This window comes from Oncorhynchus mykiss, chromosome 13, assembly GCF_013265735.2.
Source record: "Oncorhynchus mykiss isolate Arlee chromosome 13, USDA_OmykA_1.1, whole genome shotgun sequence".
NCBI classification, from domain to species: Eukaryota; Metazoa; Chordata; class Actinopteri; order Salmoniformes; family Salmonidae; genus Oncorhynchus; species Oncorhynchus mykiss.
In genome coordinates this window covers 20360248-20387634 of record NC_048577.1, presented here as the reverse complement: position 1 = coordinate 20387634, position 27387 = coordinate 20360248, and the positions used below count along the sequence as shown (strand labels likewise).

The window sequence follows — 27387 nt, the reverse complement described above, 5'->3', positions numbered from 1 at the left end:
GTAATTAAAAAATAAAATATTTTTTACAACGGATTGAATGAGTCATGATTTATGGATGAAAACCTTTTGCCATCCTTTGTCTGCAAGGTGGTATGTATTGTATATGACAAGTGGAGGAAATTGATAGCATTCTGAAATCCGAAATGGGGTATCCAACAAGGGCAGATAGGCATTGCTGAAATGTAGGTTGTCAAGCTCAGGACAGTGCTGCTTGCTCTGATGGAAGGCTCTAGAATTCCCAAATCATGTCTTATCACTTTAATTGGGGAACAATGAGTGCAGTCTAGGAGGCCACTCCTCTGAATCTAGCAGGCTACAAGTGGAAGTCAAATGGTTATGATAGGGGAGGTCTAATTATAAACGCCCATGCATTGATGATTTATCTTTTGCAAATGAATTGATGGACTTTATATTCTATCCTGTTCTATTCTATGACATTACATTTTATAAGTGACACGTGGATTGCTGAATCACCAGATTTATGTTTTTAAGTGCAGTCACATCAAGTGCAGTCACATAGTGTGAGGGCCTGTGCGATGACTCTCGTCCAGGAAGTTTTGATGATGTGGCACAGTCTGGAATAGAATAGATTCCGAATCTTTATTTCTTATTTTTCCTCCCCTAATTTCCTTAGTCACTTTAATAGCACAATGTTAGATTGTTTCTTCCCGAGCCAAATTGAACTGAAATTGACACAGCTTTTAAGTTGGCGAAGACTGGGCGGTGAGATGCCAAGAACAGACTGAGCAGATCAGGTGCCCAGCACTGCCCACAGCCATTGGCACAAGTGGTCAGATTTTTATTCTGTGCACCGGAGAAAATAATGGACTAATTTGTTGAAGTTGTCCTATCATTTCCTAAGACGTGCAGTGAATTCAAAATAGGCCTTGAATACTAAATGTTTATTATTGCCTAAGCTATTAGGGATGTTATTACCATGCTGATTCTTGCAAGGAATCAATCCATAGCCTATTATACAGCCATCAATCAATCAAATTCAGCAACAACAAATGTGGTCTTGTATTGAATTAATTTCCCCCAATCAATGTCAATAATTGGAACAATTTGGATGTTGTAATATTTAGGCTACTATGCATGTCACTAATTGCAAAGTAGCCCAGCATTCTGAAATGATTAATTATTTGTGTTATTTTGTGTGTATTTTTTTTGTATTGCTAGATATTACTGCACTGTTGGAGCTAGAAAACACAGGCATTTCGCTGCACCTGCGATAACATCTGCAGATCTGTGTATGCGACCAATAAACTTTTATTTGATTTCTCTCTCTCATCACTTCACGCCACAGGGAGAGAGAAATGGGGGGAGGGAGACAAGGGACACACTGAACACAGAACGAACGCATAGGATTTGCGGAAGTGAGGGAGCGGGTGGGGCTTCGATGGGAACATGAGAGAGATAGAGATAGCGAGAGAAAGAGAGTGGTCAGACTTGTGAGGCTTTTTATTCTAACAAATGAGACCGTATGTTTGACCCCGGGGTTCGACTGCTTACAACAGCAAGCTGGATATATTCATGCGTGCACTCGCTCGGTCTTCGTTAGAATAGAAATGGATGTCGTTTTTTTGTAGGTGCTTATCTGTGCGATAATGAAAGAACGCTTTAAATAGTTTATTCGCTCGTAGCCTATTTATGGTAGATAGCGCGTTGGCCTTTCTTCATTATATGACAACGGGGATCCATCAAACGGCGGTAGCTATGTGAAGCGTTGAAATCGTTTATTCCCTTTCGTGAATTGAGGAATAATTATGAACAACGCGCAAGATATGTCTCCCGATTTTGTCTTGATGCGCCTGGTTTCCGCGGCCGAGGATGACCGCTTAGACGAGGAGAATGGGAATCTGTCGTCGGGTGGAGTGGTGGCAGGACTCGGTAAAGAGGTCTTGGCTCATAGCAACATGAAAGGGGGCTTGGAATTCTCCCGAGATCCCAAGACAGGCCTCGCGCATTCCGGGCATCTCTCTTCGCTGAACAATGCACAACAGAGCTGCGGAACGGCGGCACCTGACACCGGGGTGATGGCAACTAGACCTTCGGTGTCTATTACTCTTCCTCCACAGAGCGCTATGGAGGCCAAGGGCTTTGAGTTCGCTCACAGAGGCGGCTTACGGCCTCAGCTCCTTGTGTTTCCTAACATATTGAGGGATGGTGAGGAGATTTTAGACCGTGAATCCGACGGTCGGAATCAGTCGAGGGAACATAATGGTTTGGACAAGACCTCCGGCTCTGTCTCCGACATAAGCGGAGGCATCAATAACAACACGCTCAGCGCCGGCGACACGCAACAGCAGAACCATCTGTCCCGGAGCTGGGGTCTGCATCCCCGGGTGGCATTATCCACGGTTGCTGCCGATATCGAGGGAGGTGAGCTATGTCATCGGCACCGTTTGATCACCAACCCATTAGACTGGCCTCCCTTATCGGATAAATCCAATCCTCTCACCATGATAGAGTCGAAATGGGGGTGCACAACCGGGGAACTGCCCAACGGCCCAGTGTTCGACCTGGCCAGAAGGTTCGGGGAGCTGGGGCTCGGCGCGGTACCCAAGATATTATTCAAGGACGGGGAGATGCCCCAGTGCTCGTGTCAGGGTGCACATGGGCCGGCACCTGCGGGGATGGGGCATGGGGATGACCCGACTGAGACTAGCGATGCTTTGTTGGTGCTGGAGGGGCTGGGGACTGGGGACGTGGGTATCACTGGCTGCCCGGAGGACGATTCGGATGAAAGTCGAGCACGTCGAGTTCAAAAGATGTCCGGTGCATTTTCTCTCAGTAGCTTTCAAGCAGAGTTGACCAGACAGATGGAAGGGGTGGCTGGAGAACCTTGTCCGTCGGCGCACGGTGACGCACAAGTATGTAGCCTGCATGGAAACGCACCTAACCCAACTCAACCGAGCCCGGGAGATACAGAACAGAATCCGGAGGTGTCGAAATTACCTGGGGCCTCTGCGGCTACACCAAGCTCGGACCGACCTGTCAGTCCAAACCCTAGCCAGGCATCAACACCCCGGAAGCGGGCAGACAAGTGCGTCAGTGCGCCCCGGACTCCAAACGGTCGGGGAAGCGACGGAGAGAAAACACTAAAAGTTCCAGGGAAGTCCAGAAAGGGTTCACTTAAAATACGCCTGAGTAAACTTTTCAGAACTAAAAGCTGTAGTGGTTCCAATAGCCTTCTGGATAAGAGGCCATCAGTGGCCTTTTCAATCTCCTCCGCTGGAAGTCTGACGGATATGGCCAGTGGAAGTGGTGGGGAGCATGACGTGGACAGGTAAGGACTTCAACACTTTTAAGCATCGTGAGTAATTACTGATTATATGCCTATAATTTATATCAGGATACTATAGACCCATAACTGTCAGAATATTTTCAAAATCTGTTTTTGTTTCTTCTAAATCTAAGCTACCTAGCTAATATCTATTTTTCACCCTATCACCTCTATATTCCATCCCTCTATAACTTATTTCATTCCTATTTTGCTGTCTTTCTCTTGCCATAGCCAACCCAGAATGACCAGGGCCCAAAGTGCCTTCTCTCCTGCTTCCTTTGCTCCTTTCACTGGTAAGGGGCTCTGCCATTTCTTGGCTGAAGAGGCAAACTCTGGTCCAAGAACTCATGTCTCTTTAGTGGCATCACTCTCTTCCTCTATCATTTCCTTTCTCACATTCCCTCTCTCTCTCTTTCTCTTTCCTTCTTTCCATTTCTGGGTGCAGGTGAGACTGTTTCATTGGTGGATGTGGATATTTCGAGGAGAGGAGCGAACACTCGGCACCCTCCCACGCCTCCACCTCCGCCACGCAGAAGTCTCAGTCTATTAGGTACTTTACCTCCTTTCTTTCTCTCTGTTCTTTCTCTCTGTTCTTTCTCTCCATGTGTGTCTCTGTAGAGTAGTCTATTTTTCTCTGTTGTCTCTCCCTTTCTTTCACGCATCTCTTTTGCCTATGTTTCTACCTGAAGGCAAACGCAAACACTAAAAATTATTCCTGCACACCCTCACTCACCCTACTGTCCTATAGCCACCGTATTACCTCCCTCTCCTGAAAGCAATATCACAGTATGTAAACATACCCATTCTGTTCTATGGTGATGGAGAGCCTAATAGCTTTACACCATCTCTGATCCCCACGGCAACACTCACATCAACAGCCATAAGTCTGAGGGACTGTTGTATTGTGGCCTCTATAGACCAGCGTTTCTCAACGTCGATCCTGGGGACCCACCCTCTCGACCTATCAGAATTGAATGTTCAGCCAAGCAGTGGTACAAGGACAAACCAATTTACTGAATGTCACGTTGAATCACCCATTTCTGGCAACCTAAAAATCTAAAATTACATCGGATGTCGTTTTGATTTGTTAATTACCCTAGAATACTTCAAGGAGTACATTTAAATAAATCAAAATATGTATCAAAAAACAAACAGTGCAAAAAAAGTTGAGATGAAAACTTCACATCACAGTGGGTCCAGAGGAGAGGAGTTGAGAAAGCCTGTGATCTAGACCCCTCCCTGGTCTGAAACCCCCCCCCCCCCCTGCTCTGTTCCAGATGACATAGGTGGGCCGCAGCCTGGTCCTTTCCTAGTGGGTGTTATGGGGGCCTCCCTACAGTCCCTCCCCCTGCCTCTTCCTCCTCCTCATCCCTCCCATGCCACCATCCAGCATAGTATCAGCCTCAATGGTAAGACACCAGAGAGCAGAGAGCTGGGAGCTGTGCATGGGGCAAACGGGCGGACGGTGTCGTAATAGAGCACGTAATGGCCAGAGCCAAAGACTCTGAAAAGACCAATAATAATACAAAACAGTACCAATAAGATATATTTATAATGCTGTATTTATAAACATGTGTGAATATATCAGTAATCATAAACATGTATAACATCTGCAGGTATGAATATATATGTAACATAAAAACCTGTGTGCCTGTCGGCCAATGCCTAAGTTCGTAGAGTGATATGTTGTGACACTCGCGTGTTGGGGTGAAGGTTGTATAATTGCCCTCAGGTCAAATAATGTAAGTGCTTGTATTCAGGAAAGACTATACAGACCGATCAGCGTGGAAATGAATCATGAAGGTGTGCGGTCGCGAACCAATGCTTGTCTGATCTTTTCATTATATGTCTTGAGAATTAGTATTTGTGGCACCTGGTCTGTCTAAGCAGTCTTGCTCAAATTGAACACCGTTATCATCTATTAGTAACAAGTCCTAACTTGAGATCTATGCGTGTGACTTGAACTTTCTTGCAACTCCCATTTATGCCAAATGTAATGGGTTGGGCTACACATTCATATCATTGTGTCTAGCTGAATATTTCTCTATTTGTTTCAGATGCATTCCTCCGGGCCCTGCCTCACTCCACCTCTTCACAGCTCCTCTCAGCTCCTCCCTCTTCCAGGTTGGCCCCGCCCCCAAGGCTCTGTCCTCTGAGGCGGCCTGAGGCCAGCAACTTCACCGCTAGTCTGAGAGAGCTGGAAAAGGTAATTGCGACCCACTCAACAACACACATACATACTGACTGACTGAATATAGACTCACTACTAATCAATTGGGTTACATACTAACAAATAGGTACAAATATTGAATTAATGATAACTGCCTTGGTGTTAGTGGGTGTGTGATAACAAACCTTTAATTGATGAAAACTTCTTCATGACATTCATTCAGTTCTACGTTTATATTCGATTCTACGGATGGTGTGTGTGTGTGTGTGTGTGTGTGTGTGTGTGTGCGCCTGTGTGTATGTTTCTATGATCATAATCACTTACATGTCTATCCACAGTGCGGCTGGTATTGGGGTCCTATGAACTGGGAAGATGCAGAGATGAAGTTGAAGGGGAAGCCTGACGGGGCGTTCCTGGTGAGGGACAGCTCTGACCCCCGCTACATCCTCAGCCTCAGCTTCCGCTCCCAGGGAGTCACACACCATACGCGCATGGAGCACTACAGAGGTGAGTTACACACACCACACGCGCATGGAGCACTACAGGGGTGAGTTACACACACCACACGCGCATGGAGCACTAGAGAGGGGAGTTACACACACCACACGCGCATGGAGCACTACAGAGGGGAGTTACACACACCACACGCGCATGGAGCACTACAGAGGTGAGTCCTGTGTACAGTAAATATGCAGAAACGCGCACACAGTCAGTCAATCACACAAATATAAATGTTGTAGCTACTCAGTCAGTATGTTTGACACACATACACACACACACGAAGGCAGGCACACACACACACAGACACACACACACACACGCACACAGAGCAACATGGTGAGTCACCCGCACACAAATTGGGTGAACGACAAAGACATGCTCGCATATATACATGGCATACGCATAAAGCACTTCTAACGGGATTTACTCACATACAGACACATTCATCATGCAGTGTAAATATATGACAGACAGAAAGCATGCAGTTAATTCTATTTATGTTTTTACACATACAGCACATATCAGCCACCCAACCCATGGGGTAGTTGAGAAAAACAAGTGATAGATGATATAATACGTGCCTATAACAAGTAATAAAGCGTTATACCTGAACACTTTAAATAAAGTGGTACCACAAGGTTCTATTTCATTCTCCTTTAAATGGTATTTGGTTCTATTTCATTCTCCTTTAAATGGTATTTGGTTCTATTTCATTCTCCTTTAAATGGTATTTGGTTCTATTTCATTCCCCTTTAAATGGTATTTGGTTCTATTTCATTCTCCTTTAAATGTTATTTGGTTCTATTTCATTCTCCTTTAAATGTTATTTGGTTCTATTTCATTCTCCTTTAAATGGTATTTGGTTCTATTTCATTCCCCTTTAAATGGTATTTGGTTCTATTTCATTCTCCTTTAAATGGTATTTTGTTATATTTCATTCTCCTTTAAATGGTATTTGGTTCTATTTCATTCTCCTTTAAATGGTATTTGGTTATATTTCATTCCCCTTTAAATGGTATGTACGTGTAAGTGTTCGGTGTAACCTTAAGGTGTGTGTCCCTTCCATGTCTCCATCTATAGGGACATTCAGCTTGTGGTGTCACCCCAAGTTTGAGGACCGATGTCATTCTGTGGTGGAGTTTATCGAGCGAGCCATCATGCACTCCAAGAATGGAAAATTCCTCTACTTCCTGCGATCACGTGTGCCAGGTAAAAAACGGCCCCCATTCCTACACGGCCTAACCAATTAGATGTTTATGTGAACTACCACATAGTGTAGTGGTTGGAATGACAGTAAGCATAGCATACAAGGTTGCTGAGAGGTTACGAGCATCTGTATTGGTTGTTTGTGCTCATTCGTGTGTGTGTGTGTGTGTGTTCCAGGGCTCCCCCCTACCCCGGTGCAGCTGCTCTACCCAGTGTCCCGGTTCAGCAACGTCAAGTCCCTGCAGCACCTCTGCCGCTTCTGCATCCGACAAATGGTCCGCATCGACCACATCCAGGAGCTGCCGCTGCCCAAGTACTGCCATACTCAATTTATCCAAATATTTATTTAGTCATTCATTTTAACCTTGTATTTGTTTTCTTGGAAATAGTTGTTAGTGAAATAGCATTCTCTCCCGAGCTTTGACAGAAATGCCTCAGCATATTATTTTAGTCTAAATAAATACATCAAGGAAATAATCCTTGATTGCTGACAGACTAGACATGGATGATGTGCTTTGAGACCAAGTGAAAAGTGCTATAAAAAGCAGCTGTACTTTAATGCAATCCATCATCATCCTCATCAGTTTCCTTTCTTTTACGGAGAGTGTTATACACAGGGAGAATACTACCTCGCATGCTAAACATAATGTAAAGGCATCTTTCTGCATTTGACCTCTCCCTCTCCAGACCACTGATCATGTACCTGAGGAAGTTCTACTACTACGATGCAGAGGAAGAGATGTACCTGTCAATCAAGAGCATTCGACCAGGGGCTGGAGTAGAACAAGTGGCCGAGTCTCAGACGTAACTGGACGAGGTGTCTGCTGGTCTGCCAGTCTTCCAGCATCAGCCAATCAAAGTCCTCGGGCACCCTCTGTATCCAGTCAGCTGCAGTCAAAGGGATCCAGATGACCATGCCTTCTCTTGACTTTGACCAATGAGATTAGAAAGGGACAGAAGTGGAATGCTGGAAAATTGTCCATACGGCGGGCACACATGGGGCAGGGACAAAAAAGGACACAGCCTCATTGAGAACGGACAGGAGAACGGACTCTTCTAGCCTGTAAACAACCTGAAAACAAAAAAACAACAACTTGAACCTAGACTTTGAATCAATCCCTAGACAGATATTTACTGTACCTATGAACTGAAGTTGAAGCACTGGTCCATTTGTACTGCTATTTTTTCCAATTATCATAATTTCCTTGTTTTCTTCCCTCCTGTTGCTATGAGGGTTGTTGTGGACTGGCCCACAGGAGGCCATGGTTGATCTTTGTTTGTTGGTTTTAATTGTCAAAAAAATCCCTGATTGTAACTTGCTCATCATTCTGTTCCTCCGTACCCCAAGCTGGCCACAGGCTCAGCATTTTCAGTAAAAGAGAAAAAATATGGCTTCCCTCTTTTGCACAATCATATTTTTTTTTTTTTTTTATTATTTATTTTTTTTACCCCTTTTTCTCCCCAATTTCGTGGTATCCAATTGTTGTAGTAGCTACTATCTTGTCTCATTGCTACAACTCCCGTACGGGCTCGGGAGAGACGAAGGTTGAATGTCATGCGTCCTCCGATACACAACCCAACCAGCCATACTGCTTCTTAACACAGCGCTCATCCAACCCGGAAGCCAGCCGCACCAATGTGTCGGAGGCTACACCGTGCACCTGGCAACCTTGGCTAGCGCGCACTGCGCCCGGCCCGCCACAGGAGTCGCTGGTGCGCGTTGAGACAAGGAGATCCCCACCGACCAATCCCTCCCTAACCCGGACGACGCTAGGCCAATTGTGCGTCGCCCCACGGACCTCCCGGTCGCGGCCAGTTACGACAGAGCCTGGACTCTGATGGCACAGCTGGCGCTGCAGTGCAGCGCAGCGCCCTTAACCACTGCGCCACCCGGGAGGCCCGCACAATCATTTTTAATTGACTGAAATAAAGTGGTAGTAGGTGCCAGGCGCACCGGTTTGAGTGTGTCAAGAACTGCAACGCTGCTGGGTTTTTCACGCTCAACAGTTTCCTGTGTGTATCAACAATGGTCCATCGCCCCAAAGGATATCCAGCCAACTTAACAAAACTGTGGGAAGCTTTGGAGTCAACATGGTCCAGCATCCCTGTGGAACACGCTTCACACCTTGTAGAGTCCATGCCCCGACGAATTGAGACTGTTCTGAGGGTAATGCACACCTCAAACCACACATAGAGTTGAAGTCGGAAGTTTACATTTAAACTCAGTTTTTCACAATTCCTGACATTTAATCTGAGTAAAAAATTCCTGTTTTAGGTCAGTTAGGATCACCACTTTATTTTAAGAATGTGAAATGTCAGAATAATAGTAGAGTGATTTATTTCAGCTTTTATTTCTTTCATCACATTCCCAGTGGGTCAGAAGTTTACATACACTCAATTAGTAGTTGGTAGCGTTGCCTTTAAATTGTTTAACTTGGGTCAAACGTTTCAGGTAGCCTTCCACAAGCTTCCCACAATAAGTTGGGTGAATTTTGACCCATTCCTCCTGACAGAGCTGGTGTAACTGAGTCAAGTTTATAGGCCTCCGTGCTCGCACACTTTTTCAGTTCTGCCCACAAATATTCTATATGATTGAGGTCAGGGCTTTTTGATGGCCACTCCAATACTTTGACTTTGTTGTCCTTAAGTGATTTTGCTACAACTTTGGAAGTATGCTTGGGGTCATTTGCGTCCAAGCTTCCTGACTGATGTCTTGAGATGTTGCTTCAATATATCCACCTAATTTTCCGGCCTCATGATGCCATCTATTTTGTGAAGTGCACCAGTCCCTCCTGCAGCAAAGCACCCCCACAACATGATGACATGCTGTGACATGACATGACATGCTTCCACCCCTGTGCTTCACGGTTGGGATGGTGTTCTTTGGCTTGCAAGCCTCCCCCATTATGGCCAAATAGTTATATTTCTGTTCCATCAGACCAGAGGACATTTCTCCTAAAAGTACGATCTTTGTCCCCATGTGCAGTTGCAAACCGTAATCTGGCTTTTTACGGCAGTTTTTGAGCAGTGGCTTCTTCCTTGCTGAGCGGCCTTTCAGGTTATGTCGATATAGGACTCATTTGACTGTGAATATAGATACTTTAGTATCTGTTTCCTCCAGCATCTTCACAATATCCTTTGCTGTTGTTCTGGGATTGATTTGCACTTTTCGGGGGAAAAAAATACATTCATCTCTAGGACGCGTCTCTTTCCTGAGCAGTATGATGGTTGTGTGGTCCCATGGTGTTTATACTTGCATACTATTGTTTGTACAGATAAACATGGTACCTTCGGGCGTTTGGAAATTTCTCCCAAGGATGAACCAGACTTGTGGAGGTCTATTTCTTTTGATTTTCCCATGATGTCAAGCAAAGAGGCACTGAGTTTGAAGGTAGGCCTTGAAATACATCCACTGGTACACCTCCAAATGACTCAAATGATGTCAATTAGCCTGTCAGAAGCTTCTAAAGCTATGACATCATTTTATGGAATTGTCCAAGCTGTTTAAAGGCACAGTCAACTTAGTGTATGTAAACTTCTGACCCACTTGAATTGTAATACAGAGAATGAGGACTGCTCAAACACACATGCTTGTTGGGGGCCAACTTAATGGATGGACAACACATGAACTTGGCATCTAACTATGCCAGCAGTATTGGTGATTGGCCTCTATAGAGAGAATCCAGTTGTGTAAATGGGTTTGTGATTATATATTGAAATAGGAAATTGGATAAGAAGGTCCAGCAGGTCTACACTAAGGGTTTAATTATTTGATATTTTCAATTCTGAGCTGAATTTTTGTGTGTAATTATTTTACTGATTGTGTTGAAATGGAAATGACCCTAACCATGAACTGGTCTCTTGTTGCTGACTGGTTTCTATACCCATCAAACTCAACTCTGGACCTTGAAGCCAGTTCGTTCCACTGCTTGTTTTCATCGTTCACCTCTAATCAGGGACTGATTTAGATGAGGTGGTAAAATGAATGATCAGGTAGAACTGAGCACTTGCAGGCTTCCGGACCTTGTAGGGTAAGACTTGAATACACCTTCTCTATAGGGTATTAGCCATGTCATATATCAAATCAGCCTAAAAATGGTAGGCCACCAGGTGCTAGTGCATTGTGGTACTATAATGTTTTAATAAGCAGAAATACACGTCTGATAGTTCCCTTAGACATAATTTTGCAAGCTTGATAATCGTGCATAATAAGCCTATTTTGCATGCACTCAATGATCGCGCTACTACACCTTTAAAAGATGACTAATGACTGGGATATTCACATAGGTGTAGGTGAGTATTTAGAAAACATGTTATTACTATAGATTACCTGAGGATCTACATCACTACAGATCAGCTGTAATTTAGTTTGAGTGACAGAAACGAGTTTGTAACAGCTTGCCCTGTGTCCTTATCAGCACTACCTTCATACCTCGTCATCCGTAAGCCTTATTGTGTGTTGACTATGACAGACTGAGTATAGCCTATCCATTCTAATAACATACTGTATCTGTGCTTTTGTCGTAGGTATTACCTGAATCAAATGGCTTAAAACAAACTCATTGATCAAAATGGATGTCATTCTGAGTTTGACCGATTTGTCCCATAGAGCTCTTATTGGACATTATAGACGTCATTTAAATGTAAAACCAGTATAATAGGCCCTTTGCCTGGTCCACCTTTTCCCTTAAAACCCACCCCATAGACCATAATCTGTATACTCCATTGGTTAAAATAGCATCCATCGACGGTTGTGTGAGGTTTCATGTTTTTCATTGGCAAAATTGAATTTCAATCACATTGAGAGCTCGTGTCTATTGGCTGGCCTGGGCATCCTTCATTCAACAATAGCGCGTGGATTGGTCCATGAGCGTGGGCGGAATCTTCCAGGGGCTTGCTCGTGAAGGCTCACGGAGAGCGAGTGTCGTCATGAGCGGTGGGTAGGAATTAAAACATTGGTATTTATATTACATTGTACTTCGTAAAACAATTTGGTCTATGTTAAAGAAAACACATCGAACAGTTTGTGCTGGAAATTCCTTATGTTTGTTGTTGAGTAGGAGCATTGTGCAAGCCAGCTATGCACTTCCGGAAAAGGGCTGCCTTTTTTTCAGTATCAAAGAGTTTGATTTGCTACGCGTATCTAGCTTAGCATACTAGCCAGTAAAGCTGAATCCTGTTTGTAATTCCAGCTACTGTTAGCTATACATTGATGATAATCATTTTCGATATCTCACATTAAAACAAATTCCACATGCATGTATCGCAATGGGCTGTTTGTTCCACTCACTTTGAAAAGTCAGCTGCACGAGAAAGTATTTGCAATGCCAGCTAATTGTTTCATTTTTGACTTCCAGTTAGCTTCTTGCAAGCGAAATGGTTTGCTGGCTATCTGTGTACGTTTGATGGCGGCGCTATTTTCAGGCCGCTCTCCAAAAATATTCTAAGCATGAAATATCCGATTTTAAAGAGACAGTCACATTGGTCATGATTGCAACTGACCCCAATAATCCACAGTGCATATTATTTGTACAGTCCAATTTTTGTATTAATACTCTCGCGATACATTATCATGCTTGAGCTATTTGTGAGATTGCGTGAGAATTCAGCCAGGTACAGTAGCCACCAACTCACTGTACACAAGTAGTAGCTCTCTGCTGTGCCCATTTGCTAGCTATCATACTGTATTTTTTTAGGGCCTTTTAATTCTGTATTCTGAAGACTAGGAGTTGTAGTTAGCAATGCATGAGTCTGACTATCTTTTATTGGCATAGACCCGCACTTTTAGTACGGATTAAAGGTCACGCAATTTACACCAAAGTCTGATGTGACTGGCATTCACGGGGTGGTAGCTAGCCAGCCACAACTAATCTATTAGAGTTGCAGTGCCCATTTTCCTTTGTGTACTGTGTCTTATTTGAATTACTTTGCATGCGTTTAGGGCAAAACAGCTCCCTCGGATTTAATAATTTCCTGAATCTCTGCAGCAGACGTATTGACAGTGGCCTGCATTATTTTTGGTACTTGAAATGTGTTAAGACTATTTACAGTATATGCAATGTGTGTTTCCATGTATGTTGCAGATCAACAGGACAGTATGGCCACCACTGTTGCTGTCAGTCCCAGCGAGTATCTCCAACCCTCTGCCACTTCCTCTCAAGTGAGTCACAGCTAGACTACTTCCTGCTTGTCCTCTCGGTGGTTCTCGGATGTGTAAATATCAACCAGTGGTTTTTTAAAATTAACCAAGAGGTTCATTATTTGACTAAAGCGTGAATACTGAGTCCAGCAATGCCATCCTATTGTGAATTTTGAAGTTTATGTATTTTATTGGTTGCCAATGGTGAGATGTAGCTTAACCTCCTGTATGTAAACTGTGTTCCACCTAGGGCTGTGTGAAATTCATGATAACTTTCTATTTGTTAAAAAAAAAAAACTTTTCTCCAAGCTTTGTTGCACAAGAGTCACTCCACTTCAAAAAGCACAAGAAAGAGCATTGACACCCACCATCTCCGATTGTTCAGAAATCATTTCTGTAGTTAGAAACGGATAAGATTAGCATTCCTGAAACGTTTTGTTGCAATATAATTTGATATCTGATAAGTAAAGCCGATTGATGGCACCCAAATTGGGCATTTTCATTTATAAGATTCATATCTTCAATAATTATAGTAACTAACATCGAATTTGGACCTTAATTCTACCTAACAATGAGTTAGACATGAGGAATCCATTAAAATTATCAAAAGCCACCCACGGACCCCCCCACGCCAAGCCCACCCCAACAACCAGTATACAGTATCAGTTCTCTAGCTCTAACAAGTAGTATGGAGCTGCTGCTTGGAGTATTGTTTCTTCAACGTTTCTAATATATAATATTACCGTTCAAAAGTTTGGGGTCACTTAGAAATGTCCTTGTTTTTGGAATAAAAACATTTTTTTTTACCCCATTAAAATGACATCAAACTGATCAGAAATACAGTGTAGACATTGTTAATGTTGTAAATGACTACAGTCGTGGGCAAAAGTTTTGAGAATGACAAATTCATTTCCACAAAGTTTGCTGCTTTAGTGTCTTTAGATATTTTTGCCAGATGTTACTATGGAATACTGAAGTATAATTACAAGTATTTCATAAGTGTCAAAGGCTTTTATTGACAATTACATGAAGTTGATGCAAAGAGTCCATATTTGCAGTGTTGACCCTTCTTTTTCAAGACCTCTGCAATCTGCCCTGGCACGCTGTCAATTAACTGCTGGGCCACATCCTGACTGATTGCAGCCCATTCTTGCATAATCAATGCTTGGAGGTGGTCAGAATTTGTTGGTTTTTTGTTTGTCCACCCGCTTCTTGAGGATTGACCACAAGTTCTCAATGGGATTAAGGTCTGGGGAGTTTCCTGGCCATGGACCAAAAATATCGATGTATTGTTCCCCGAGCCACTTAGTTATCACTTTTGCCTTATGGCAAGGTGCTCCATCACGCTGGAAAAGGCATTGTTCATCACCAAACTGTTCCTGGATGGTTGGGGGAAGTTGCTCTCGGGGGATGTGTTGGTACCATTCTTTATTCATGGCTGTGTTCTTAGGCAAAATTGTGAGTGAGCCCAATCCCTTGGCTGAGAAGCAACCCCACACATGAATGGTCTCAGGATGCTTTACTGTTGGCATGACAGAGGACTGATGGTAGCACTCACCTTGTCTTCTCCGGACAAGCTTTTTTACGGATGCCCCAAACAATCGGAAAGGGGATTCATCAGAGAAAATGATTTTACCCCAGTCCTCAGCAGTCCAATCCCTGTACATTTTGTAGAATATCAGTCTGTCCCTGATGTTTATCCTGGAGAGAAGTGGCTTCTTTGCTGCCCTTCTTGACACCAGGCTATCCTCCAAAAGTCTTTGCCTCACTATGCGTGCAGATGCACTCACACCTGCCTGCTGCCATTACCGAGCAAGCTCTGTACTGGTGGTGCCCTGATCCTGCAGCTGAATCAACTTTAGGAGACGGTCCTGGTGCTTGCTGGACTTTCTTGGGCGCCCTAAAGCCTTCTTCACAACAATTGAACCGCTCTCCTTGAAGTTCTTGATGATCTGATAAATGGTTGATTTAGGTGCAATCTTACTGGCAGCAATATCCTTGCCTGTGAAGCCCTTTTTGTGCGAAGCAATGATGGCGGCACGTGTTTCCTTTCAGGTAATCATGGTTCACAGAGGAAGAACAATGATTCCAAGCACCACCCTCATTTTGAAGCTTCCAGTCTGTTATTCGAACTCAATCAGCATGACAGAGTGATCTCCAGCCTTGTCCTCGTCAAAACTCACATGTGTTAACGAGAGAATCACTGACATGATGTCAGCTGGTCCTTTTGTGGCAGAGCTGAAATGCAGTGGAAATGTTTTTGGGGGATTCAGTTAATTTGCATGGCAAAGAGGGACTTTGCAATTCATCTGATCACTCTTCATAACATTCTGGAGTATATGCAAATTGCCATCATACAAACTGAGGCAGCAGACTTTGTGAAAATTTGTGTCATTCTCAAAACTTTTTGCCACAACTGTATTGTAGCTGGAAACGGCTGATTTGTATTTTTATGGAATATTTACATAGGCATACAGAGTCCCATTATCAGCAACCATCACTCCTGTGTTCCAATGGCACGTTGTGTTAGCGAATCCAAGTTTATCATTTTAAAAGGCTAATTGATCATTAGAAACCCCTTTTGCGATTATGTTAGCACAGCTGAAAACTGTTGTGATTAAAGAAGCAATAAAACTGGCCTTTAGACTAGTTGAGTAGAAAGAGGAGTGGGAGGTGTGTGTGAGAGAATCAGGTGATGTTTTTTTCCTATGTTAGCTATTGAAGTCGCTTGCATTCTTTACCATATATTAGTGTGAAAGTACCAAGGTTTTTCCTGTTGCCGCTGTTCCTTCTACTGCCACCACAACCTTTTATCAATTTTGCTGGTCTGTTGTGTTTCAAATCAAATTGTATTAGTCACATGCGCCGAATACAACAGGCGTAGGTAGACCTTAGGGTAAAATGCTTACTTACAAGCCCCTAACCAACAATGCGGTTTGAAAAAAATATGGATAACTATAAGAGGTAAAAGTAACAAGTAATTAAAGAGCAGCAGTAAAATAATAATAGTGAGACTATATACCGGGAAGTACCAATACAGAGTCGATGTGTGGGGGCACAGGATAGTTGAGGTAGTATGTACATGTAGGTAGAGTTATTAAAGTGACTATGCATAGATGACCACAGAGAGTAGCAGTGGTGTAAAGAGGGGGTGGGGGGTGCACTGCAATTAGTCTGGGTAGCCAGTTGACTAGATGGTCAGGAGTCTTATGGCTTGGGGGTAGAAGCTGTTTAGAAGCCTCTTGGTCCTAGACCGCTTGCTGTGCGATGGCAGAGAGAACAGTCTATGACTAGGGTGGCTGGAGTCTTCAACAATTTTTAGGGCGTTCCTCTGACACCGCCTGGTATAGAGATCCTGGATGGCAGGAAGCTTGGCCCCAGTGATGTACTGGGCCGTTCGCACTACACGCCTTGTGGTCGGAGGCCGAGCAGTTGTCATACCAGGCAGTGATGCAACCAATCAGGATGCTCTCAATGTTGCAGCTGTAGAACCTTTTGAGGATCTGAGGACCCATGCCAAATTTTTTCAGTCTCTTGAGGGGGAATAGGTTTTGTCGTGCCCTATTCACGACTGTCTTGGTGTGATTGGACCATGTTAGTTTGTTGTTGATGTGGACACCAAGCAACTTGAAGCTCTCAACCTGCTCCACTACAGCCCTGTCGATGAGAATGGGGGTGTGCTCAGCCCTCCTTTTCCTGTAGTCCACGATCATCTCCTTTTTCTTGATCACCTTGAGGGAGAGATTGTTGTCCTGGAACCACACTGCCAGGTATTTGACCTCCTCCCTATAGGCTGTCTCATTGTTGTCAGTGATCAGGCCTACCACTGTTGTGTCCTCGGAAAATGATGATGTTGGAGTCATGCTTAGCCACGCAGTAGTGGGTAAATGGGGAGTATAGAAGGGGACTAAGCACGCACCCCCGAGGGGCCCCTGTGTTGAGGATCAGTGTAGCAGATGTGCTGTTGCCTACCCTTGCCACCTGGGGGTGGCCCGTCAGGAAGTCCAGGATCGAGTTGCATAGAGAGGTGTTTAGTCCCTGGGTCTTTAGCTTAGTGATGAGCTGTGAGGGCACTATGGTGTTGAACGCTGACCTGTAATCAATTAACAGCATTCTCACGTAGGTGTTCCTTTTGTCCAGGTGGGAAAGGGCAGTATGGAATGCAATATAGATTGCGTCATCTGTGGATCGGTTGGGTGGTATGCAAATTGGAGTGGGTCTAGGGTTTCTGGGATGATGGTGTTGATGTGAGCCATGACCAGCCTTTCACTGCCCTTCATGGCTATATACGTGAGTGCTACGGGTTTGTAGTCATTTAGGCAGGTTACCTTGGTGTTCTTGGGCACGGACTATGGTGGTCTGCTTGAAACATGTAGGTATTACAGACTCGGTCAGGGAGAGGTTGAAAATGTCAGTGAATACAATTGCCAGTTGGTCAGCGCAGCGCATGCTTGTAGTACACGTCCTGGTAATCCGTCGGGCCTTGCAGCCTTGTGAATGTTGACCTGTTTAAAGGACTTATTCACATTGGCTATCACAGTCGTCCGGAACAGTTGTTGCTCTCATGCATGCTTCAGTGTCTAAGTGCACATAGAAGTAATTTAGCTTGTCTGGTAGGCTCGTGTCACTGGGCAGCTCGCGGCTGGGCTTCCCTTTGTAGTCCGTAATAGTTTGCAAGCCCTGCCACATCCAACGAGCGTCAGAGCCGGTGTAGTAGGATTCAATCTTAGTCCTGTATTGACGCTTTGCCTGTTTGTTGGAGGGCATAGCGGGATGTCTTATAAGCATCCGAGTTAGAGTCCCACTCCCTTTAAAGCAGCAGCTCTACCCTTTAGCTCAGTGCGGATGTTTCCTGTAATCCATGGCTTCTGGTTACTTGGGACGACGTCATCAATGCACATATTGATGAAGCCGATGACCCGAGGTGGTATACTCCTCAATGCCATTGGATGAATCCCGGAACATATTCCAGTCTGCTAGCAAAATAGTCCTGTAGTTTAGAATTTGCGTCATCTGACCACTTCCGTATTGGACGAGTCGCTGGTACTTCCTGCTTTAGTTTTTGCTTGTAAGCAGGAATCAGGAGGATATTATTATGGTCAGATTTGCCAAATGAAGGGCGAAGGAGAGCTTCGTACGCGTCTCTGTGTGTGGAGTCAAGGTGATCTAGATTTTTTTTCCCCTCTGGTTGCACATGTAACATGCTGGTAGAAATTAGGTAAAAAGGATTTGTTTCCCTGCATTAAAGTCCCCGGCCACTAGGAGTACCGCCTCTCGATTAGCATTTTCCTGTTTGCTTATGGCCTTCTACAGCTCGTTGAGTGCGGTCTTAGTGCCATCATCGGTTTGTTGTGGTAAATAGACATCTATGAAAAATATAGATGAAAACTCTTGGTAAATAGTGTGGTCTACAGCATATCATGAGATACTCTACCCTCAAGAGAGCAAAACCTCAAGTCTTCCTTAATATTAGATTTTGCGCACCAGCTGTTATTGACAAATAGACATAGACCGCCACCCCTTGTCTTACCGGAGGCAGCTCTTAAGTCTTGCCGATGCACAGAACCCAGCCAGCTGTATATTATCCATGTCGTCGATCTGCCACGACTCATATGAAACATAAGATATTACAGTTTTTAATGTCCCGTTGGTAGGGTGGTCTTGAACTGAGCTCATCCAGTTTATTCTTCAATGGCTGGACGTTGGCCAATAGGACGGATGGTAGAGACGGGTTACCCACTCACCGGCAAATTCTCACAAGGCACCTGGACCTGCGTCCCCTGTATCGGCGTCGCTTCTTCATGCAAATGACGGGGATTTCGCCCGGGTCTGGTATCAACAGTAAATCCTTTGTGTCCAACTTGTTCCACCCCGAACCATTTGTCTCTCTCTCTCTCTCTCATATCCTGTACAGGACTCCCAGCCTTCCCCACTGGCCCTCCTGGCCGCCACCTGCAGTAAGATCGGCCCCCCTGCCGCTCAGGCCCCTGTCAGCGCCCCTCCTGCCCAACCCCAACCTCGCCGTCTCCTCCCCATCAAGCCCGCCCCCATCGCCCCCGCCCCTCCCAAAAACCTGGGCTTCCTGTCCGCTAAAGGAAATGTGATCCAGCTGCCAGCGGGCCTGGGCTCCAACAGCCCCGGCACCCCCATCGTCCTCACCATCCAGCAGAGCCCAGGCCGCTCGAATCAAACATCCAACATCCAGTACCAGGTGATGCCGCAGCTGGGAGGCACACAGACCATCCAGATGATGCAGCAGGGCGGACAGATCCAGCTCATCCCGGGTACCAACCAGGCCATCATCACCACGCCCATGACGGTCCCCCAGCCGCAGCCCGCTACCGCGCCCATCACCCCGCAGAAGACGGTGGCCATCAAGCCGTCCCCCAGGGGGCGGAAACCCAATGCAGCCAACGTGGTGCGGCTGCCCAGCGGGCTCACGCTGCCCCTCAACGTAGCCACCGGAGAGGAGCCAGCAGCAGCTCCTCCCCCTCCAACGAAGGGCAGACGAGGAAGGAAGAAGCTGGTGGCAGCAGCCCCTCCACCACAGACCACCTCTCCGCCCCCCGAGCAGATGGAGACGATATTGTTAGAAGCCGGGGAGAATATTATTCAGGTATGTTTGTTGTTCTGCTGCATTTGGTGTGGGGTCAACCATGACTTGTGGACTAGTTCACTTGCTTGATTGGGCTACAAATGGGTACTAATTACTGAATATGTCTACAATGCTTGTGAGTGAGTGTAAATGAGTAATGATTTCATCTGTATTTCTCAAACTCAAAGTGCTATGCTTTACATGAGGGTTATCCTACTCTATCAACCCTTCAACCTCCAGTATTGGGGTCCCTGTATGAGTAAGTATTGGACAGATTTAGGGCTGTGTTTCATTGCTGCTCTCTCGGTGTTCTCCCCAGGCGGGGAACCAGCTCCTGATCGTGCAGAACACCGGGTCGGGCCAGCAGCAGCTGGTGCAGTTGGTGCAGCAGAAACAGGAGCAGCAGGTGGTCCAGATCCCCCAGCAGGCTCTGAAGGTGGTGCAGGCCGCCTCCGCCACCCTGCCTCAGGTCCCCCAGAGACAGCCTGCACCCAGCCTGCAACCAGAGCCCACTCAGGTACACACACAAGTTGTTAGAGATCATCAATGTAGCTCTCTCAGCAAACTGACAGATATAGGAGTTACTCAGAGTAGTTAGTTAGGATGTGAGGTGATTTGTAGATCGGTCAGTCTGAAGTTGCCAATGTCGTCATGCACACAGGCCACATACACAGTACTCTTACAGATGCTGCATGCACACCACCTCTCTACACTCACTCCAGGCTACCCACATGTTTATTATTTTTATTTTTGTGTATGTAACCTTGTTAAATAGGCAAGTCAGTTAAGGCCAAATTCTTATTTATAATGACGGCCTACCAAAAGGCAAAAGGCCTCCTGCGGGGACGGGGGCTGGGATTAAAAATAAAAGTAAAGGACAAAACGCACATCGCGACATGAGACAACACTACATAAAGAAAGACCTAAGACAACAACACAGCATGGTAGCAACATCACATGACAACAGCATGGCAGCATCACAACATGGTAGCAGCACAAAACATGGTACAAACATTATTGGGCACAGACAACAGCACAAAGGGCAAGAAGTTAGAGACAACAGTACGTCACGCGAAGCAGCCACAGCTGTCAGTAAGAGTTTCCATGATTCAGTCTTGATTGATTGCACATGCGCTTTCCAAACAGCTGAAATGTAATGAAACCATAAAAGTGGGCCTTTTAATACAGAAATGTGTCCTAATCTGACAGACTTGTTCCATGTTAGTCTGACACCCCTGTGCTCCTCTCAGCTGCTGATCAAAACAGCATCAGGCGAATGGCAGACTGTGCAGCTCCAGGAAACCACAGTTTCCACGCCCTCCAGCATGGTCACCACCACCCTGTCGTCCGTGGGGGCCACCAAGAGAACACTGGCGGGGGGCAGGAAGGAGAGGACCCTACCAAAAATAGCTCCGGCGGGGGGGATGATAGCGTTGAACGCGGCCCAGCTCTCCTCGGGGGGCCAGGCCGTGCAGACTATAAACATTAACGGGGTCCAGGTGCAAGGAGTGCCCGTCACCATCACCAATGCAGGAGGTGTGTGTGTTCGTGACAAATATAAAAAGTGCTTGACCATATCCATATCCACTCTTATTTCCATACTGTCTTCCTTTTAAAACGTTTTTCATTCCAATGGACTTTTAGCAAGCTAATGGAGGCCTGCATGTGTGTGTCAGTGGTCATGTGTCAGTATGTGTGTGTGGATTGGGGTGTGCATGTCTGTGTAAAGTAGCTTTATATATGTACAATATATGTTTATTATACATGTGCAAGATGTTAAAATGTCTCTACTGTTCTTTCAGGGCAGCAGCACCTGACAGTGCAGACGGTGCAGGGCGGGGCCCTCCAGCTGGGCGGCGTGACCTCCCAGGGCCACCAGGTGCAGATGGAGCAGACTCTGGCTCTGGAGCTGCAGGGCCAGCCTGGGGAGAAGAAACGCCGCATGGCCTGCACCTGCCCCAACTGTAAGGACGCAGAGAAGAGGCAAGTGGCTCTTACTAGCAAACTAGAGACAGGCCTGAGCACCTGGTAGGAAAAAGCATTATATACAGTATTAAACTATATATTTTTTTGCCAGAATGGAAAGTCTTGGTTGATACAAACTGATACCTGTATAGCAAAAGTGTACCCTTTTGTGAGATTGGGGCAGGGAAACAACCACGATTGCAAGCAACGACTTTCCATCCTCCTGCTATTAATATCTGTGCACCAAGCAGAAATATAGTGAATACACTACATGACCAAAAGTATGTGGACACCTGTTTGTCAAACATCTCATTCCAAAATTATGGGCATTAATATGGAGTTGCCCCCCCCCCCCCCTTTTCTCATATAACAGCCTCCACTCTTCTCAGAAGGCTTTCCACAAGATGTTGGAACATTGCTGCAGGGACTTACTTCCATTCAGCCACGATTATTAGTTAGGTGGTGCTCTGATGTTGGGCAATTAGCTCGCATTCGGAGTAACTATTTATCCCAAGGGTGTTTGATGGGATTGAGATCAGGGCTCAAGTTCTTCCACACCTATCTCGTCAAACCATTTCTATATGGACCTCGCTTGCATGGGGACATTGTCATGCTGAAACAGGAAAGGGCCTTTCCCAAACTTTTGCCACAAAATTGGAAGCACAGAATCATCTAGAATGTCATTGTATGCTCTAGTGTTAAGATTTCCCCTCACTGGAACTAAGGGGCCTAGCCTGAACCATGAAAAACAGTCCCAGACCATTATTCCTCCTCTACCAAACTTTACAGTTGCCACTATGCATTGGGTTAGGTCAAATTCTCCTGGCATCCGCCAAAACCAGATTCGTCCGTTGGACTGCCAGATGGTAAAGCATGATTCATCACTCCAGAGAACGCACTTCCAGTGTCCAATGGTGAGCTTTACACCACTCCTGTCAACGCTTGGCAATGCGCATGGTGATCTTAGGCTTGTGTGCGGCTGCTCGGCCATGGAAACCCATTTCATGAAGCTCTCGACATAACAGTTCTTGTGCTGACGTTGCTTCCAGAGGAACTCTGTAGTGAGTGTTGCAAACGAGGACAGACCATTTTTACGCACTTCAGCACTTGGTGGTCCCGTTCTGTGAGGTTGTGAGGCCTACCACTACCCGGCTGAGCCGTTGTTGCTCCTAGATGTTTCCACTTCACAATAACAGCACTTACAGTTGACCGGGGCAGCTCTAGCAGGGCAGAAATTTGACGAACTGACTTGTTGGAAAGGTGGCATTCTATGACAGTGGTACGTTGAAAGTCACTGAGCTCTTCAGTAAGGCAATTTTACTGCCAATGTTTGTCTATGGTGATTGCGTGGCGGTGTGCTTGATTTTATACATCTGTCAATAACAGGTGTGGCTGAAATAGCCAAATCCACTAATTTGAAGGGGTGACCACATACATTTGTGTGTATATATAGTGTAGTTAAGTTTGTGTTTTCTGTGTTGTGCAGGCCCGGCGAGGTAGGGAAGAGGAAGCACATCTGTCACATCCCAGGCTGCGAGAAGACGTTCCGGAAAACGTCCCTCCTCCGGGCCCACGTGCGCCTGCACACTGGCGAGCGGCCCTTCGTCTGCAACTGGGTCTTCTGCGGCAAACGCTTCACGCGCAGCGACGAGCTGCAGCGGCACGCCAGGACACACACAGGTCTGTCCACCGCAGGAGACACGCTGATACACACTGTAGGGTGAAATGTAGGTCAAGTCTGCAACACACACTGGGTCATGTTCAGTAAGGAGCACCGTAGCAAAACGTTTTGCAATGGATGATGACAATCCTGTGTTCTTATTGGACAAGTTCCGATAGTACCGCCCCTGTTTTCAAAATGTTTTCCACCTACTGAACACACCCCAGGACACACACACAGGAGGTACGTACACAGCAAGGTTAGCACAAGTCAGTCGACAATACTCCATATGCCAAAACATTCTGATACACCATTGTGTTCACCATATGTCAGGACTCGAGCAGTACATTAACATACAGTATGTTAAGTTTTGCTGAAGTTTCCAGGACTCAAGCAGGCACTCAGATTTGTAGCAGAGATTCCCTTGCAGCAGAGAAGGATGGTAATTGCTCTTTCATAGTTTTGTGTTATGCAGGAAAATTAAACCACTGATTTTATTCTGTCTTTTCCTTGTAGGAGACAAGCGCTTCGAGTGCAACCAGTGTCAGAAACGGTTCATGAGGAGCGACCATCTCACGAAGCATTACAAAACACACATAAACACCAAGAACTTGTGAGCTGTGCTGTATACACAGACATGTCCTGATGAACTATACCCCATAGAGGGCCGCAGGAGAGGATACCAAGAGAGTAGTCTCATGATGGGTGAACCCCAAAAAGGCCCCATACGCCCTGTTCTCCTTACTCCCCCCTCAGGGGCTTCGTAGCCTGGTGTACATACCAATCCTCCCCCCACAGACTCAACTGTTCCAGTCAATTTATTAATGATAAAATATATATATATATATAATTACGGACAGCAGGCTTACCTACGTAGGCAGAATGCGTAGAACGGCGAAAGGCGGTCTCCCAGAAAGATAGGCAAGCGTGGCTGCTGTGTTCTGATGACCTCATGCTCTGAGCACCATATCCAGTCACCAGGCCTGAGGGAGGAATGAGAGAAAAACGGATAGATTTAGTCTACCAAAGTACCCGAGCCCAAAGGAGACTCCAGCCACTCTTGCCCCTTCTTGTTTTTCCATGTTTTATTATTTTCAATGTTAATAATAACAAATATTATTGTTGTTGAAGCTCTAGAATAAGTTTTTTTTCAAAGTTGATCCTCAAGCCCCACGGGTATCCAAGGTACTTTTTTTCAGTCAAACAAATCCTATTCAGTAAATTGCACTACATGCATATCCTTTTACACGGTTTGAATGGTATTTGTAATTCTATTCTTGTTCAATATCAAAGTACTATTATAGATTTTTCAACAAATAAATGATTTGGTTGGAATGAACCTACATATCTGTGAGGCCTTGGTGACCACTTCTTGAAACCTTACCCAGTTCCAGACTTCTGAAAACCCAAGTTGGCAAAAGATTTTGTGTATGTGCGTACAAACATACATTCACACATACATGGGCAAATATAGATATTTATGGTGTTCAGACATAATACCCTTTTCTGGAGGTTTTTTATATCAGATGTAAATTAGGTTTTGGCATTTTTTTTTGTTTGAGTGAAGAGTTACTCATTTATTTTAAATACACACCCCATCCTAATGAGTTTAAATCTAGTGCATTGGTATGTGTATATCATTATGATATTAACTAAATATGTTCCAAATATTGGTCTGGCATGACAATCATGCCACAAGATGCATATAATCAACATTAAAATGCTTTCTCGGGCCTGTCATAACTTGTTTATTATGATCTACATTAAGATCCGTCTGAGGCAAATATGTTTGATAGAACATTTCTGATTCGTGTGACATAAAAAATTGACAAGCTATCTACTATTATTTATCTAAGGTTTCTGGTGTTTCGATTCCTTGAACACCCAAGGAAGGACACCAGAGCTAAACCTTTATTCGTAGTATTACAATAAGTTCTGTTCGATTAATACATATTGACTGTTTATGTAGCTAACTGCACAACTAATCGGAAAGATTTATAAATGTCCCCCCCCCCCCCCCCCCCCAAAATAAATGGTCCTCATGCATTTTAAAATGAGATCAACATTTCATTGAATAGCCAATAGAAAAATGGTGTCCAGTATGTCTGGATGCCTTAAACTGGGCCTTGGGGACGGAAAGAAAGTCCTGCTCATATTTATGTTTGTATTGTATGTCCTGAATGTGTATATACAATGTGTCTGGGAGACACAGTAAAATGTAGGATAAAAAAAGTTACACTGCCTTGTATTTTGGCCGGCCTGGCCAGAGCTGAAGGAAGTGGACTCTGTACAGTGTGAAAGGAAAATGCGTAATGTGACGTTGTATAGCTTCATTCCTGCTTTGTACACCGTTACTTCTAGATGATCCCTTTTCTATCGAATTTAAAGTTGCCTTAGACAGTTGCACCCAGTATTTAAAGAGATTTCTGTCTAATTTCCAGGGAATGGCATTTGTAGAATTCCTTTTATTTTTATCTAACTTATGTAACACAATGCCGATGTTTATGTGCACTGACTTGAGCCCAGGTTGAAAATGTGTGATTTTTATTTGATTTTTAAGTAATGATCAGTGGATGAGTTTTTACCTAAACTGAAAAGGTCCTAATGTTGGTCTCAGTGAACCAGGTGCTTTTCCCTCTCTAAACTTGATCTACCACAGTAATAGATTCAGATCCTGTGTGTGTCTGAAATGGCACCCTAATCCCTATATTGTGCACTACTTTCAACCACAGCTCTATGGTCTCTGGTCAGAAGTAGTGCACTATATAGGAAATAGGGTGCCATTTCAGACTTCCGTTGTTTAACAGGAGTCCTCAGATATCCAGCTATTGCCCATCTTTTATAACTTGTATTAAGGCACTTACTACAGGTGCTTGCTCCTTTTTTACAGTCACCCAACCCTCCAATAAAACATTCAAACTGTATTCTGGGTTGTCCTTCTTCGTCCAGGTCCCATCAGCCTTCACAAGAGATTGCCCTCACTGAGAACCATAGGATGATTTTTTTTTTTAAAAAGGTGTGTTTGTGTACAAGTATTTACCTGGCTGTCATTTGTTTTACATAGGGCAATAGGTAGCCTAGATCGTCGGGCCAGTAACTGAAAGGTTGCTGGTTAGAATCTCTGAGCTGACAGGTGAAAAAATCTGATGTGCCCTTGAGCAAGGCACTTAACCCTAATTGCTGCTGTAAGTTGCTCTGGATAAGAGGGTCCGCTAAATCAGGGTTTCCCAAACTCGGCCCTGGGGCCCGGTCCTGATTGCAGGACGACACAGCAGATTTCAAATATCCAAGTCGTCATCAAGCTTTGATTATTTGAATCAGCTGTGTAGTGCTAGGGCAAAAACAAAAACTTTGGCCGAGCTTGGGAAACCCTATGCCAAATGTACATGGCTAATGAGGAAATCAAATAATTTCTTGAAGAGATTGAGTGATTCCGAGCTATAGGGTCTCAGTGCTGTATCCCCTTCATGGCTTGATGTCTGGACAGTTGATTTCAGAAAAAAAAGTGTGTTTGCTACATAATGTTCTTTAGGGTTAAAGGAAACTTAAGTCTAGTTCAGATCGATTGTCTGGGGGTCCAAGTTAACCTCCCCTTTCATGTAAAAAAAAAAAAAAAGTAATGACCATTATGCTTTTAGGGAAAGAGGATCATTTTGACATGTATTAAACTGAAAGTTTGACCAATTCCAGTCCCGTTGCTTAGGGGGTTCAGTGTTTAAATAATGAATATACATTTGGAGGGCAGAAATTATTGAATAGTAAAGCATTAGAGTTTTAAGAATTGTGTTAAATTATTTGTGGCATTTAAAGCATATTGAAGTTAGAAGTAATAGGATTTTAAACAATAGCCTACCTGCGTGTGGTC

General features: G+C 44.7%; 2 protein-coding genes across 4 annotated transcripts; both read left to right on the top strand.

Annotated features, from left to right (window-relative positions):
- The first annotated feature begins 1314 nt into the window (after positions 1-1314).
- On the top strand, positions 1315-8554 carry socs7 (suppressor of cytokine signaling 7). 2 transcript variants are annotated; one of them, XM_021557087.2, is made up of 9 exons: positions 1315-3289; positions 3518-3579; positions 3732-3836; positions 4564-4695; positions 5344-5492; positions 5795-5963; positions 7038-7166; positions 7341-7476; positions 7851-8554. In XM_021557087.2, exons 1-9 carry the CDS (start codon positions 1767-1769, stop codon positions 7969-7971), a joined length of 2526 nt encoding a protein of 841 aa, XP_021412762.2. In that variant the 5' UTR covers positions 1315-1766; the 3' UTR covers positions 7972-8554. The 2 variants fall into 2 exon arrangements, with proteins under 2 accessions (XP_021412762.2, XP_021412764.2); XM_021557089.2 differs by lacking the exon at positions 4564-4695 and having other exon boundaries at positions 1316-3289.
- A 2070-nt stretch (positions 8555-10624) lies between these two features.
- Positions 10625-26446, top strand: LOC110485883 (transcription factor Sp2). 2 transcript variants are annotated; one of them, XM_021557085.2, is made up of 8 exons: positions 10625-12099; positions 13247-13323; positions 19217-19918; positions 20217-20414; positions 21148-21433; positions 21700-21880; positions 23349-23542; positions 24039-26446. In XM_021557085.2, exons 1-8 carry the CDS (start codon positions 12030-12032, stop codon positions 24137-24139), a joined length of 1809 nt encoding a protein of 602 aa, XP_021412760.2. In that variant the 5' UTR covers positions 10625-12029; the 3' UTR covers positions 24140-26446. The 2 variants fall into 2 exon arrangements, with proteins under 2 accessions (XP_021412760.2, XP_021412761.2); XM_021557086.2 differs by having other exon boundaries at positions 12056-12121.
- Positions 26447-27387: the final 941 nt, after the last annotated feature.